This window comes from Mustelus asterias, chromosome 23 (genome assembly GCF_964213995.1).
Source record: "Mustelus asterias chromosome 23, sMusAst1.hap1.1, whole genome shotgun sequence".
NCBI classification, from domain to species: Eukaryota; Metazoa; Chordata; class Chondrichthyes; order Carcharhiniformes; family Triakidae; genus Mustelus; species Mustelus asterias.
Window position 1 is genome coordinate 69,201,881 of NC_135823.1, and position 17,412 is coordinate 69,219,292.

A 17,412-nucleotide genomic window follows, 5' to 3' on the forward strand; every position below is an offset into this window, starting at 1 on the left:
GGGCATCAATAAGAGTGAAGGCTGTTGTTACAGAAATGGAAATAGGTAGCTATGGTGACGGAATTTGCCCTAAATTTGCCAAAGGCCTATGGCGGGTGGGAAAAGCAGCGCTGTAGCCACCAGCCCCTGCAGCTTTCTCCACTGTATCATTCGGGACATTAAAATAACAGTTCAGGGCAGGTCCCACATCACCGTGCCTGGGCATTTGAGCCGATCCCACCAGCAACTTTGTTTCTCGAAGATCAGGCTACCACTTGTAAAAGCTGCCCTGGCCTGCATGTGGGGTTTGAGACTCGATTCGGGTCCAAAAGAATGCTGACACTGCACAATATTTATTTAACTCAAGTCAGCAACCAAGGGAAAGGAATCTGAAACTACAGTGCAAACTTCCAGTTCTGGCAGGCAAGGAGAACACCTTAAAAAACAGATCTTGGGCTCCATACGTATGAAATGAGCAGCTCAATGGTGGTTTTAGGGAAGTAGCAAGAATGCCGGAAAATTGCCCAGTCCAATCGTGGGTTGGACTTAGAATCCTACAGTGCAGAAGGAGGCCATTCGGCCCATCAAGTCTGCACCGACCATAATCCCACCCGGGCCCTATCCCCGTAACCCCATGCATTTATACTAGCTAGTCCCCCAACACTAAGGGGCAATTTGGTATGGCCAATCCACCTAACCTGCACATCTTTGGACTCTGGGAGGAAACCGGGGCATCCAGAGGAAACCCCCGCAGACACGGGGAGAACGTGCAAACTCCACACAGGCCATGACCCGAGGCTGGAATCGAACCTGGATCCTTGGCGCTGTGAGGCAGCAGTGCTAACCACTGTGCTACTGTGTCGCCACCGTGGCATCTTAACAGGTGTTCCTGGGGTGTCAGTGCAGTGTGGCTCAATTTCTACTCCATTTTGTGCATCACAATGCGGGAAATAACAGTGAAGAATCCAGTCAAAGTGCACACACACTTATCTTTAAAACCACAATGCCTTTAAAATGGTTTACATTTCAGTAAGTTATAGGAGCTGGATCAGGATATGGTATCTGGCCAGCAGTTGGAATCACTTATGACCTTATTTGGGCACAGGGCACACAACAAACAATATTCTTTTTTGACTCAAAAGCATTAGGCATAATCGAGTAATTAATGAGAAATCCTAGAGGGTAATTGCTGCCTGTTCCCTGAAACGGATGCTTGAGTTGGCGGACTCCCAGTTTGATCATGTGAACTTTGTTATTCTTCTGACAAAAATCATTCATGCAACTGAGTCACTTTTTTGGTCTGGCGATGTTGAACGAAAGATGAATATGTTAAGATTATGGTGTTAAAATAATTGTCCTCTGGACCCATCTTAAAAGAGAACCTTTAAGACTGATCAAATACGCCCGGTGTAGATGACCATCTCACTGAGATTTCCAGATACTATTTTTGCCAAGACAATCGAAAAACAACTAAATAAAATAGGGCCAGTGGCAAACTTGTTTGCCAAATATTTCTTTTCAATTTATAATGAATTTTATTGTGAAATACACAGGAATTATGTTGTGAAATTGCAATTATCGGTTGATCTCCAAACAATGCAGGCTTTACTGTTTTTATTGGGAACAAATCTACCAAGGCATGTACAGATTCAGTCGATGCAATGTAGCATGATGCTATTTCATTTACTAGAAATGGTTTCCATTCTCTAACACACCGTGTATTCTGAAATTGCACACACTGCTGAACATGTAGGACCTCCACTGTACTGGTAATAGGAACGGTAAAGCTCCCCCTTTCCCTTCCTGCCTAGATCTAATGTCCACATAACGAGTGGTCGATTTTCCACTCAAGACTTGTCCAGATTGAACTCCAGCCCAGTGTGGTGCGCTGGGACATCAGCAAGGATTGGTCACAACCCTGAAGGTGCAGGTCTTCCCCTTGGCAAGGCTGGATACCAACATAGAGAGAGACCTGCAGGTTCAGGCCTGGTCATTGGTCTCAACGTAGCAACCAAAATGCTGCAGGACCCAAAGAGCTATTGGAAGCTGACAGTGAGTTATTTTCATTTAGATTTGGTGTATTATTCCACTTGGGAATGTTACCCTAAGATCTTCTTTTCTGGGGGAGTTCAGCCACATGTTCTCAGCAGTTTCTTGGAATGTGAATGCAATCTGAATAAAGGGAACAGCTTCCAAAAACAGGATAAGCCCCTGAAAGTGCAGAGGAACACAAAATTGTAACAAGCCTTGAATTTCCAATACTCTTTTACTTATACTGTAGGTAAAAACACAAGGTATATACAATACCTTCCAATATACCAAGTGGTAGCAAATAGTGCTGGCTTAAATAATTGATACTTTTGAGTATTAGAAATAAGGTGTCAGTTTAATTTGTGTTTCTGCCATGTGTGGGGTAACTTGACAAAGGTAGACAAATATGTTTTGATTCTTAATCTTATTTATTTGTAACAGTGTAAAATATAGACACAGAACCTGGTGGCAGCTATGCACAGGTCCCTCACGGCGACAATAATAACTCACGCAAACCCGTGTATCTGATGATAGGAGTCACGCATGCTCACACTTAAAGATATCAGTATGCATATTCTAATAATAAGAAGTCTCACAACACCAGGTTAAAGTCCAATAGGTTTATTTGGCAGCACGAGCTTTCGGAGCGCTGCTCCCTCATCAGATGAATCTCCTGATGAAGGAGTGGTGCTCCGAAAGCTCGTGCTACCAAATAAACCTGCTGGACTTTAACCTGGTGTTGTGAGACTACTTACTGTGCCCACCCCAGTCCAACGCCGGTAGCTCCACATCATATTCTAATAGAAAGATGCTTAGTGTAGCCACTATAACATGCTGTAACATTTCTCCGCGCCTTAATTTTAATCCCTCTTAAGGAAAGAAACACAATGAACCAAAAATAGCCCCTGCAATGTCCACATGAAGTTGGACTAGGGGACGATCAGGCCACTCCCAAGTATCTAGCAGTGCTGGTGGCGCCACCTTCTGGTTGATCTGACACAGAACAGGATTTCACCTTGTTCTCCGACTCCTGATCTATGTTATGGGGGTGGGGTGGTGATTACTCGACCGCCAAAGGATGCAACCATCCTATACATTATGCTCATCTTCCCGCTCTGCACACGGTCTCAGTTCATCATCTCCTAGGCCAACCCTGCAATAAGGTATCTCTTCGCTTGGGTTGAACAGGGTCCCAGTCCGTCCACCATTTATGCAGTCTTGCCTCTGAAAATCTTTGTAACACTTGACCCAGCTTGCTGAGGTGCTCCCCAGTACACTCTGTGACAGGAGGAACCCTCAGACTGTCCATTGTCCTCGCCGGACATCCTGGAGAACATCCCGAAAACCAGACGTCTGTATTTGAACAAAGTGTTGATTGCGATGTACTGGCTGGAACTTGACATGAGCAGTGCCCACCAGCAGCTTTTGTTAGAGGACTCAAAACATGGGGCCGGATTCTCTGATCTCACCTTCAGCTGGGACTTTCCCACTGCAGTGGATGAAGATTTGACTGAGTGCCAAGTTCTCCATGTGCGTCTCGCTCGCATGTTGGAGAATCACCCCTCTTCCTGCTCCGTGCTTTCCAGGTGATGCACAGCTGACTGAGGCTTTTCTGAACTTGAATCTCCCTGCATAGCCTTTGGCTTGCTCTTAGCACCCCTGCACCTTTTAGTCAAATGCGACGGTGAAAGACAGCGTCCGTGAATTTACGATGGTTTGGAGAGTGTGTTCCCTGAAACATTCCACTGCTTTTGCCCCTTTGAACAGGTTTTGACTTGTTGGCAGCCATTTCCATTCCCGAGATTTTTTCCAGAGCTTTTTTGAAAGTCAGTGTGGCTTCTCTCAACAGGCTGACATTGTATGCTGTCCTCGTTAGTGCCACAGACTAATATATCCCAGAGCATGTCCTCCAACACTGCCCCAAACTCTCAATGTTCAGAGAGTTGTCTTAATTCAGCAACAAAGATGTGGAGATGCACTCCACTCACCTGATGAAGGGGCACCGTTCCGAAAGCTCATGCTACCAAATAAACCTGTTGGACTTTAACCTGGTGTTGTGAGACTTCTTACTTCAGCAAGAAAGTTAGCGACAGACTGTCCCACCTTATGAAAATCATTATGGAACTTGAACAGCTGAACATTCACTGAAGGATTTGAATTGTGGCGATTTTGGACAAGTGCAACTAAATCCGCAAATGGAATGTCCCCTGATTCCCATGGTGTTACTAAATTCCTCACTAGCTTTTAGTCTTTGCCTCACACACACTCAGGAGAATTGAGTGCTTTGTAGCTTCATCTGTAACTCCATTCACCAAGAAAAAGTGCTCCAACCTTTCCACACATTAAGTCCAGTCCCCGTTCTCTTACACAAACTCGCTGATAGTCATGGTGCTACATATCTTGTCTTTCATCAGTGAACTCTCAAACCCGCTGGTCAGAGCCCTCGACCACCGCTCACGAAGCAACCTAGCTAATCGCTGTGCAAAACTTTGTGTCGCAATGTTGAAACTCAAATCATCATCTTTATTTTTTCTCCTTGTTGCCAAAAGCATGTGGTCACTTGGCAAAGATAGACAAATGCATTTTGATGCTTAATCTGGTTTACTCACAAAAATATAACAAACAACACGGCATGGGTACAGAACCTGGCGGCAGCTATGCACAGAGCCCTCAAGGTTACAATAATAACCTGCATAAGCCATGCCACCAATGACGTTACTCACGTTTGCTCACACTTACTAAAAACATCAATGTACTTATTCAAATAGGAAGATGCTTTGTGTACCCACTATAACACTAACAAAATGGTTCAAACTTCAGTTAGCTCATGTTAAACAAAGGTGCCTGCATGTCTGTGGGTTTTGGTTTCACTTTAACCTGGGTTCCATAATATTCCTTATGTTCACCTGAACAGGCGAACGGGGCTTTGGTTTAAAGTCTCATTTGGAAGCGAGCATTACCGACAATACTCTAAAGTTTCAGCCTAGATTATGTGCTCAAGTTCTAGAGTAAAGTTTGAACCCAGTCCCTCTGTCACTGTGACACATGAGCAACCCCTGAGCCAGGCAGACACATACTCAAGTACTGCGGAGTATACGATCATTACAGCACTATTAAACTTCGGTGGCACAATGGTTAGCACTGCTGCCTCACAGCGCCAGGGACTTGCGTTCAATTCCCGGCTTGGGCGACTGTGAGGAGTCTGCACGTTCTTCCTGTCTCTGCGTGGGTTTCCTCCGGTTTCCTCCCACAGTCTGAAAGATGTGCTGGTTAGGGTGCATTGGCCGTGCTAAATTCTCCCTCAGCGTACCCGAACAGGCGCCGGAGGGTGGCAACTAGGGGATTTTCACAGTAACTTCATTGCAGTGTTAATGTAAGCCTACTTGTGACTGAAATAAATAAACTTTAAACAGAGTCAAGGGTCCACTTGATTGTTCTTTAGCCCACGAGTGACTGAGAGTCATGGAGATTTAGGGAACAAAAATATCTACGTGTGCAGCATGAACAGCACGAGGCTTCATACCTGATTCAAGGTGCTCCTGGATGAATCTGAACACTACCACTGGAGAGTTAAATTCATCTTCAACCTTGTAATAATAATAAAACAACAGATATTAGCTACCTATTATTTTAATGACAGAATACTTTGACTATTTGGTTTATGGGCCCAACTATTTTGCTCAATAAAAATGCACAGATTTTAGCAAAATCTTGCTCCGATGACCTTTGGCGACAAGATTCAATCACCGATTAAAGCAGAATTTTTATTTTCTGGAGCATTGAAGTAAGCTGGAGAGGATTGGCTCTCTGCCAAACATATTGGACACAACCTTTGACCTCAAATAAAAAAAACATGAAGAGCCCATAAAACAATTTCCAATTTCTTCATCAGAGTCTTTCCCCTCTATTCTACTGCAGTGCCCATTTCAAACATACAGAAGCAACATACCACCTAGAAGCAGTAATAAAAAGCCTTTGACATTTTCCACTTTTGTGAGTTGTACCCCCGGTGAAAAGTTAAAAGATTGCAGGCAGCATAAAAATGATACATTATAATGTAAACAAATATTTACCATAGTCCAAAAATACCAATTACACAAACACAGCACCCATGCACCAAACACTGATCCATTAAATGTTCTCCCATTATGTTATTTAATGCTCACCATACTGAGCAAAATGTTCACTACACAGTTAGCCTTGTAGTAGGAATAACTAGATAACTGGTTGGCAGTCAGGTGGGTAAGGATAACTTAAAAAAACACAGCTTGCTTACTGAGCAAGTGAAGGACTCTACACAGACGCAGCAGACCCAGTTGCTGAACATGTAGGTTTGCCCCTAGTGACTTAACACTCTTATTTGTTCGCGGGATGTGGGCGTCGCTGGCTAGGCCAGCACTTAATGCCCATCCCTAATTGCCCTCGAGAAGGTGGTGGCGAGCTGCCTTCTTGAAATGCTGTCGTCCATGAGGTGTAGTAGCTACACCCACACTGCTGTTCGGGAGAGAGCTCCAGGATTTTGACCCAGTGACAGTTAAGGAACAGTGATGAATTTCCAAGTCAGGATGGTGTGCGGCTTGGAGGGGAACTTGCAGGTGGTGGTGTCCCCATGCTTCTGCTGCCCTTCTAGGTGGTAGAGGTTGGGGCTTGGAAGGTGCTGTCAGGAACAGCCTTGGTGAGTTGCTGCAGTGCATCTTGTAGATGGTACACACTGCTGCCACTTTGAGTTTCAGCCAATCAGGAGGGAAATGTGGGTCTCAGCTTTGGAACATGCCAACAAAACAATGGAAAATGGATAAATTACAAACTTTTTCTTTCTAAAAATGAGGAAATAAAGGTAAAAGTCAAAATCATATAAGGTGAAACATTGTTATCCCCAATACTGAGGCAGGAAGATTAAAGATGTTATTCATAGTCTGGGTAAAATTAGATTCTGATCCTCAGCCTGTGCGGAATTACGCTTTAAATACGACAGTCAAACGAATATACAAATTAGCTTCAATGTTTTTGGGTTTAGGTAAAGAAAAATTCGGCAAAGTTTGCTGCTCTCCTGATTACTAAGCAGCAACCTCTCCTGGATGTTGCTGTGTAGACCTCAGGCAAAAGACAGTACCAAACTATGACGTTCCCAATAACTGGCTATCCTGCTGGCACTCACCGTCATGGCTCACACATGAAAGGCCAATTGGACGAGGTACCAGAGGGTGATCGGCGTCCAGCAAGGAATTAATGTCTTCACGAAAGGGAAGGAAAGGAGAGAAAATTGGCAGGAAAATAAATAAAATAGCAAGAATTAGGTCATGAGACTAGGAAAGATAGATGAAGCTCAGTAAGAGAGGCAGCACACAAGATTTGTTTTTATATACGATTTAGTAGCATGACGTTAATTATACAGCATTAGAGTCATTATTGTCATCTCCTGCGTCAATTTCCGCTCCTGTCCAGAAAACTTCATAATCCGGTGGACAAACTTGTAATTCAAGTTTCTTCTAGGAATATGCACAATTACTTAAATAGAAACTGGATAAACCTGTTTATCTACACACCCTTCCACTACCCTGCCCATCCCAAACACATGCTGGTCCTCATTCCCTGGCCTTTCCTTGTTCACTGCCTTTGTCCTACCCTCTGGCACTTCCTTTCTAAGCATTTTGCCGCTCCACTTTTTTCCCCCTTCAAAACTATCCCCAAATCTATATATTTTTTTCAATCAGTTCTTCATCATTCTCTCCTTCCATGGCTGAAGACTTTGGGCTCAATGGACTGGCCCAAATATTCATGCCACCAGCTGGCGTTCTGAACTTGCTGGCACCATCCCATTCCCCCAGGCCATTTTACCAGAGGCGGCAGGCACGGGTGTTGGCACGGCTACCCATTTGCAGGAGGCAGGCAGACAATTAGGCGATTAAATGTCCACTTAAGGTCTATTGTCAGAGGACAAAAGGAACTGTCCAGTCGGCCTCCAGGCCTCTCCAAGACACCAGGCACTAAACCAGCTGTTTCCAATGGTGAACTTAATCCTATATTATTTGAGCTCTCATAGCACTCTCATATGGAGATCCCAGTCCCCTAACTCAGAGTACGTACCTTTGCCTCAGAATTCAGTGAAGCATTCAGGCAGATGCCCCAGGGAATGAACAACAAATCTGCTCTGGTAATTGCTTTTACCTTTTGTAATTTTCCTATGCCTCCACGGGACCTCACTCCAAGTAGCAAAACATCACATTTATGTTTAAAATACCATGCAAATCTATTCTACAAAATATGCACAGGTACTTGCATAGTAACCAGATATACCTGTTTATCTACACACCCTTCCACTAAAGTCGCAACACTTACACCCAAACAAACTTGTAATGAGAGCTTCTTCTGGAATTGCTTGCCATTGTGGGATTTATTTTTTACTCTCAGTCATTAACAAACTGAATCAAACGGCAGTGTTTTTTAGTGTGAAGCATTCCTTTCACTAGATAGGAACCAATGAAACTTTCACACTGTATTGTATCGGGAATGGCTTTGGACAGGAATCGGAATAGCAGCTAGTTTCTAAGTAACCTGACTGCAGAAGTCATTTTGCTAACCCTAACTGCAGGTCCTTAATTGCATCCAGATCTGCGCCCACTGCCAAACAATCCTGATCACTCCACGGACAGATTGCTTAACACTTTGCCATTGGATAGAACTTTGATTATATTTTAGCTTGCATATAGAAATTTTTTAAATCCAAATAGTCTAAAAATGCAGAGTACAAGTCTCTGAAAATGACAGTGTAATTGGAAAATTAATTCCTTGCGCCGCAAGCTCAGCATTTTTGGGTCACTTCTCAGAGCGTTCAATGTTTTGAAATTGTAGTGCTATGAAGGCAAAGGGTTATTTCAGATTTTAATTGCATTTGGAACTTCTTTATCTGTGCTATCACTTTAGATAACTATGCCAACAAACACAAATTGTTTGAACAGAATGCATACAGAATGTTTCTTGGTATGTCAAAGGCCTTTCATTGCCATGCAATAATTAAAATTGTTCTTCAACATTGTCAACGTCACTTCTTTTTAACCACCGGAGCAAACAAAATGAAGATCCTATTTATTGCATGCACATTACATCATGCACATGCAGTAAACCATAGCTTGGTTTGATTGACACAGGCCATGAAATGAACATTCCGAGCCAAGTATTATGAGTTAATGGAAGAACAGCCACAGGGGGGAGTTTTCACATGGTCCATCTGCAGTCCAAATAACTCTCCAATAAAGTTATAAAATATACTGTGTTCAGTGCAAAGACAAACAACTCCGACGGAGCCGCTCATGTAAGCATATCATTTTGCAGCACTGGTTAGGAGGCGGCCGCTTAGGAATTACTGCAAATAATTGCTGGGAATGTAATAAGTTATTTTTGGTGCAGGTAAAGGGCACCTGTACAGTTCCAACAAGCTTTGAAGTAGTGGCACACTGGGAAGTTGAGACAAGACAAGGCTGCAGCATCACAAATCAGTCATTAAATAAGTAAAACAGCAAAGATCTATTGTAGGTCTATGAGGACATTTTGAATGCATTGCAGTGGTTTGTCAAGAGGTAGAAGGATAATAAAAATGAGTGCAACACTGAGCTCAAGTGTGTTTGGTACAAAGTGACAAGTACAATAGTCCCAGACATTTTTCCTGATGGTTAATCAAGTTTCCAATATGCCACAGGGAAATCTGTTACAAAGCCTGAACAGACAGATGGTCAAAAAAAAAATCAATATGATAAGAATAAAAAACAGATGCAGAAAACCTTAAGATAAACTTGCAGCTTCTTCCACTCAAGTTGAGGAATGTTATTATTTGGGAATTGGAATGAGCTCTCCCACGTACATCACAGAAGGAAAATCCCTCTACTTTGCCCAATATTCCTCAGTCCCAACTCCAGAGAAGCAACCCTTACACAGCAACCAGTGTGACATATATTTCCATTTCCAAAGCAGTTCATGCTAGGGTCTTTGAGTGGGCTTGCTAGTTAATCCTGAATTAGGCTCAGGTTCACTTGGTTTTGGATTGAGATTGTTCAAATGCATCACGTGCAAAAAGTATTTTCTTTTAGCCAGCCTGGCTGGGTTTGAACTGGGGTGAGACACCAGTATCAAACCTCCCTGCTTTTCAATACAGTTATTCTACACAATATCTTCAAGTGAGACTGGGCATTTTTAAAAATCATTTTCCCCAACGAGCAGCTAATTATTTAAGATAGTCAGCTGATGGCAGATAATGCCTCACCACCGGTAGATGCAGGGAGGATGTTCCCGATGGCGGGTGAGTCCAGAACCAGGAGTCACAGTCTGAGGATTCAGGGTAGACCATTTGGGATGGAGGTGAGGAGACATTTCATAGAAATCATAGAAACCCTACAGTACAGAAAGAGGCCATTCGGCCCATCGAGTCTGCACCGACCACAATCCCACCCAGGCCCTACCCCCATATCCACCCACTAATTCCTCTAACATACGCATCTCAGGACACTAAGGGTAATTTTTTTTTTAGCATGGCCAATCAACCTAACCCGCACATCTTTGGACTGTGGGAGGAAACCGGAGCACCCGGAGGAAACCCACGCAGACACGAGGAGAATGTGCAAACTCCACACAGACAGTGACCCAAGCCGGGAATCGAACCCAGGTCCCTGGAGCTGTGAAGCAGCAGTGCTAACCACTGTGCTACCGTGCCGCCCCTAAGTTTTCTTCACCCAAAGAGTGGTGAGCCTGTGGAATTCATTACCACAGGAAGTAGTTGATGCCAAAACATTGAACGTATTCAACAGGCGGCTGGATATAGCACTTGGGGCGAATGGGATCAAAGGTTATGGGGAAAAAGCAGGATTAGGCTATTGAGTTGGATGATCAGCCATGATCGTAATGAATAGCGGAGCAGGCTCGAAGGGCCAAATGGCCTCCTCCTGCTCTTACCTTCTATGTTTCTATAAATGCATGTAGTTCTCAGCAATATAAGGCAGCACATTCCAGATTGAACAGCCCTCTTGCCATCCAGATATTAATCTGGTTGCAGTAATTAAATATTAGACTATGTAACCATAATAAACTGGTAATATTCTGATGGATAAGTACACTAAATCAGACAAAGAGCTTTTGTAAGTTAGAAAATTGGACCATTGAATGGATCATGTAACTTCTACATCTTGTAGCCACATAAAATTAATGTTTCAAAAGAATTGAATGCAAGTTAGCAATAAACAGTTTAGCAAGCGTCACTTTACTCCACCTACAATTGCCAAAAGAATATTCCCCAAGATATTTCCCACAGACTTTCCAGTAAACGTCAGTTCCTTAGGTTTGGTGATTACTTCCTGAAATGATTCAGTGAGACCAGTCTTGTTACAAAAAAAATTAAACACTATCAATTAGAAATAATTCATACTTCAAAAGTTAATTAAAATATCACTCATCAGTTGCAGAATAATCAGAGAAAGATTTGAAAGATGCGATTGTGATTTAACCAAAACCAACAATATACCGTATGTTCAAAGGTGACCTTTGTTTCGAAAAGCGAAAGTTATTCTCTTTCCCAGACTAGATTCCATTCCCAGGTCCCACTCTTCTGTTAGAGCTCTGCTGTAACAGCTATTAATAGTTTGGGAGCATGTTGAAGAACATGCAGGAATGATCGCCCTTCTACAGGAACACTCAAAAATCACCGGTCGCTGCAGTGGTCCGAGATAACATCTGAAACTCATGACAGGGGGGTGCTAACCCAAGATTGTTTTTTGGAGAAGGAGTATATTGAACAGCCAGCAGTGAAAGACAGCATTTATTGATGTAATAGTGGCTTCCAACACAGCAATCTGCTTTCAGCCTCTTCCGCAAACCTCAACCATGCTCCAGTTTTATCATTCTGCAACCATGGCATCCTAGTTAATCCCTGATAGCATATCATCTCTCTCACAAAGACTTCCTACTTCGGCATCTGCAACAATGCTAGTCTCAACAAGTCCCCTGCTTCACCCAATCAGTGGCACAAAACCCTCATCCTGCCCTTTGGCATCTCAGATTTGAATATTCCAATGCACTCACTGCCAGCCTCCCATCTTCCTCACCTATAAACATTTCTGCTAACCCATCAGCCCAGTTCTTGCCGACCTACCTTGGCTTCCAGTTAGATGCCTGACACTTCCAATGTAAAATGCTCATCCTTATGTTCAATATCCCTTCATGGCCTGGGCCCTCCCACTACTGCAGTCTTCAGTAGCCTGAAGATCCTCTGAGAACTTTGTGTGCCCTCACATCTTTCACCCCTATATTGGCAGCTGTGCTACCCAGACCCTAACTTCTGGAATTCCTTCCTTAAACATTTCTTACCTTTTTAAAACCCTCATTAATACCCTCCCCTTTGGTCTAATCTTTTGTTTCCCCTTCCTAGTAGCTGCTTCATTGTTTGATTAAGTTGCTAATTTCTTGGAGGGTGTTCTATAACTTTAAAAGAATGTTTTTGTTGTAGCTGAACTTTAGAGAATCCTTAGGTGCCTGATTGTTGCTTATCTACCACATTTAGAAGAATTAAAATGCACATTGCAAATGCTTAAATTGAAATACACACACAAGAGATGGGTGAATAAGATCCATCATACTTATTTTCAAAGGAGTGCAAGTTTGAAAATAAATGTCTTAAGAAGTTTATTTTTTCTATTTATTAGTGTCACAAGTAATTTGTTTTAAATAAGATATTAAGATAATTTTTTGCTCCCAAATTGCAGAGAAACCAAAGTTAGGGGCAGGAGGTCAAAACCAAACATGCATCACAAGTTTCATTAGAAGTGGCACAGTGGTTAGCACTGCTGCCTCACAGCGTCAGGGACCTGGGTTTGATTCCCGGCTCGGGTCACTGTCTGTGCGGAGTCTGCACGTTCTCCTGGTGTCTGCGTGGGTTTTGATTTGATTTATTGTCACACGTATCAGTATACAGCGAAAAGTATTGTTTTTTGCGCGCTATACAAAGCATACTGTTCATAAAGGAAAGGAGAGGGTGCAGAATAGTCATAGCTAGGGTGTGGAGAAAGATCAACTTAATAGGAGGTAGGTCCGTTAAAGCATTGTTAGAGAGTTGAAAAGAGTTAGAATGAAGTTTTAGAAGCATAGAATGAGAGTAAAAGAAAGATAGAATTAGAAGGGCACAGTTTGCAAGAAGTCACCACGCTCCAACGCCATCTTGGAATCAAAATCCTCCGGGTGCTGCAGCTTTCTTTCACCGTCCGAAAGATGTGCTGGTGAGGTACAATGGCCATGCTAAATTCTCCCTCAGTGTACCCAAACAGGCACCAGAGGGTGGCGACTAGGGGATTTTCACAGTAATGTAAGCCTACCTGTGACACTAATAAATAAACTTTAAACTTTAGATATGTTGCAGAAATGGACAGCTTTCCTTCCAACATTATACTCAGAGAGGAAAGATTTTGTGTGATCGCTAACAAGCAACTAACTATAAAACCAGTTTTCATTACTCAGCAGATTTTAGTGTGTTTTTCATAATTGTTTATTTCGTTCAAAATTCAAAAATAACAAGTCAAATATTGAGTGAATATTTCAAACTGAAATTAAGTGACATTAGAGATGAGGGAATACTGGATTGCGAAGATAATACTGAAAGAAAATGATACATTACAAAAACCTTTTCTCCAGCCCGCAATGATTGTGTAAACTTTACAAAATGACAGTCCACACTACATCCTGTTCAGAACAGTACATTCTAATTGTTCAAATCAAATGCAACAGTCACTTTCTAAAAACAAATATGTTCCTTTCTGGAGTACATCCAGCAAGTTGGTTTAAGATTAAATATAACGGGGGCGATTCTCTCATCCCGGGAGACTGGAACGGAGGCCATTTTGGTGATGCCCCGCGCGGTGCCACGGCCTCCGCGAGTATCCAGTATCTGGATCTCCCGTACCGTCACCTCCGCACCAGAAATCGGCACGGAGCTGAAGAAATTATACAAATGTAAATTTAAATCTATTTTACATTTCATTAATGGGCCCGGGACTGAAGTCTCCAGCTAGCCTCCTCCTCCCACCACCCCGGCCAGGAGTGTTTCACTCAAGCGGGGTTTAGTATAGCTCCTCACTTGCGGGGAGCTGGTGGCCTGACCTCGCTGGAGGGGCAATCGAATTTTTAAACAAATTCGACACTTTTGTTGAATCGCCCAAAACACCTTTATCTTTAACGGCCAATGCAAATCCCCATTAACCAACTCAAGTTTAGTTAGTAACTCAAATTGTGAATATTAAAAGCCCATATTCAATGCAATATTCTTCTGAAAGTTTGTATTTCTAATGTTGCATTGCCACTATTTATATAACTCAAATCTCCAAATGCCATAAAGATACAAGTAAAATACATACCGAAGTTCTGATAGAACTTAGTTTTCTTAAGTTTTCCAACAATCTTTGGCTCTAAAAAAATAAATGAAACAACTGTTACAATTTTTTCCTCCCCACTCTGCCCCCCACCCCCTCATTTTATTCCTTTAAATCCAGGGTGACGATATCCCCGCTGGTGCCTCACTTTTTATGCTGGAAGACTTTGAGTCTTGACAAACTATTGGAGTATGTGAACCACATCCAGTCCTAATGGCACCAAATATCCATGAAGGCTCACATCTAGTAGACATTGTACAACAATGAGGAAATGTTTTTTTCCCTTGCTCCATCTGGGAATGAGGAGGTCCCATATAATGCACCCAAGAAAGATAACTGAAATGGAAAGGAGTACCACAGGTACACAGCAAAATTGCTGTCATAAGATTGATAATGGTTAAGACAAACATTTGGCCCATCTCAGTTCAACCTACAGGTACCACCACGATCTTAAATGTTCCTGGGCTTTTTGCTTACACTCCCCTGTCCTGAAGTCCCTTTTCTGTGTTCATCACCATCTGGGTGTGTGTCTGCATAGGAACATCCTAATAACGGCTCTGATGAAGGCTCATCCTGACTCGAAACGTTGGCTCTATTCTCTCTCTCTCTCTCAGATGCTGTCAGACCTGCTGAGATTTTCCAGCATTTCCTGTTCTTGTTTCAGATTCCAGCTTCCGCAGTATTTTGCTTTAATCCCACTGTCAGTCCTGAATTTGTTTTTTGTTTGTTCTGAGTATCTCCTTCCGTCCAACCACTATGAAACTCAAAGTAATCTTCTTTCCATGCCACCCAAATTCCATCTTTGTCCTATCATTGTGAGGCTTAAAGCCTCTTCTTCATAACTGCTTTACAATACTATATCTTTACAATACTTTTGATACAAAAGGGTCCAGAGGGGCACTTTTTTCACAGAGGGTGGTGAGTGTCTGGAACAAGTTGCCAGAGGTAGTAGTAGAGACAGGTACAATTTTGTCTTTTAAAAAATATTTAGACAGTTACATGGTTAAGATGGGTATAGAGGGATATGGGCCAAACACGGGCAATTGGGGCTAGTTTAGGGGTTTAAAAAAAAGGGACGGCATGGACAAGTTGGGCCGAAGGACCTGTTTCCATGTTGTAAATGGGTATGACTATGACTACAGATAGCTTAGTGGTTCTTTTTTGCACCACTTTCAATGTCTTATAACTTTACTTGTGCATTGTTGAGTACTATGCTCAGTCTCTGCATGACTTCCTACAATTTGGATTATCTTGGCGACATAGAATTTGCTTTGATTGCTATCCCACATCATGTTTAACCCAGTGTCTGTTACCCCAAGATGTTGTTTAACCCAGTGTCTGTTACCCCAAGATGTTGTTTAACCCAGTGTCTGTTACCCCAAGGTGTTGTTTAACCAGTGTCTGTTACCCCAAAGTGTTGTTAAAACTCTTACTGTGTTCACCCCAGTCCAACGCCGGCATCTCCACATCATGACCCCAAGATGTCTCCAGCTTTCACCATTAGCTAATTCAACAAAACTTGTTGATTCTCCTGATGTGCAATACTTTAAACTTACCTCGACTTGATTTCATCTGTGATGTGGAGTTGCCAGCGTTGGACTGGGGTAGGCACACAACACCAGGATAAAGTCCAACAGGTTTATTTGGTGGCACGAGCTTTCGGAGCGGCGCTCCTTCATCAGGTGAGTGCCACAGGCACTCACCTGATGAAGGAGCGGCGCTCCGAAAACTCATGCTACCAAATAAACCTGTTGGATTTTAACTTGATTTCATCTGTCAGTGTTTTTCTAGTTCAATATCTTATCTAAGTAATTTTGTACGTCTTTGGTATTCTCTTCAGATTCCATTCCTCCTCCCAAGTTTGATATGATCAAGATTTGACTGGTTTGCTTTGAGCTTTTGAGTTCAACCCCTTATATAAATAAAAGAGTAGGACATCTGACACCAATCCCTGAGCACTCTAGTTATCACTTTTCCCATTATATATGTATTGCAAATCAACAAATTAGTCAAATACTTTGATTCAAGTGCCAATACATTGCTTAGTATAACAATTTCGAAGAATGATTTATACCAGAATATAAATAAAAATGGTATGATATTCCTCACTAATCGAATCCTTGCAGCTACATATGTGGAATTAGAGTAACATTGCTGTAGGACAGGATACCTTCCCCCCACTTCCCTCATGAACACCCGATTCTCTACCTCATGGCCACCTTGTTGAACCTCTGTAGACCAAAACGATGCCTGGAGTGGGCCTCGCTGCACAGAACAGCATGAGCCCACCAGCCAGCATTCAGCAGTCAGAGACCAACAAAAATAAAAACACAAGTTGCCTGAGCTTTTCTAAACTGAAGCCCAGAATCTCTAAGAGCTTGGAGGAAGCCAAAGAGGTTAATTACCATCAATCCCGAAGGCTACTCTACATCTGGATATGCAGCTTGCTTCCTGTCCAATTCTCTGAAGTATGACAAGGCAAATCCAACATACTGACAGGGCAAATGCAAGTGATTATTTTAATACTGTATGATTAGTATTACAGTAAAACATTGCTCCCAGTGCTTGAGTCGCTTCATTGCTAAAATCGTGTTTACCGAGAATCGTAGTGCAAGAGTTAAAATCTTACAAAACTGGTTGACTCAGAGAAACAAGAACTTGGAACAGCCAACGGGCTTGTAGTTTTATATATTAAAAGTCTTTCACTGTACAAAACAAACAGTTTCAAATCCTGGTCAGAGTTTTGGGTGTGACAACAAACTGAAAATGTCACGCATGCTACATTCTATTGTGTGAGTGCTCCTCACTTCTATTTACAAGGAGGAAGTAATGTTACTGAAACACTGGGGTGTAAACCTCCAGGATTATGCTGAAGTAAGATACTGCACTTGTCCGACGAGATCTGAGGACGTTTTGCAGTTTAATGTCATCATCCATTAAAGCAGGCATGCAAGAAACAACAGAGTACAGAAAACAGCAACTAGAAGTATTCTACATAGAA

The 17,412-nt window shown here is 42.5% G+C and overlaps 1 protein-coding gene across 6 annotated transcripts in view; it reads right to left on the reverse strand.

Annotated features, from left to right (window-relative positions):
- Positions 1-17,412, reverse strand: part of pdxdc1 (pyridoxal-dependent decarboxylase domain containing 1) — an 85,918-nt gene that overhangs the window by 25,655 nt on the left and 42,851 nt on the right. For 2 of the 6 annotated variants that reach the window (XM_078240886.1, XM_078240887.1), the window contains exons 13-15: positions 14,397-14,447; positions 11,271-11,351; positions 5,534-5,597 (exon numbers count right to left, since the gene is read on the reverse strand). In XM_078240886.1, coding sequence (XP_078097012.1) covers positions 5,534-5,597; positions 11,271-11,351; positions 14,397-14,447 — 196 coding nt within the window. Of the gene's footprint in view, positions 1-5,533; positions 5,598-11,270; positions 11,376-14,396; positions 14,448-17,412 lie in introns of all 6 variants that reach the window. The other 4 variants (XM_078240884.1, XM_078240885.1, XM_078240889.1 and 1 more) reach the window with 2 other exon arrangements.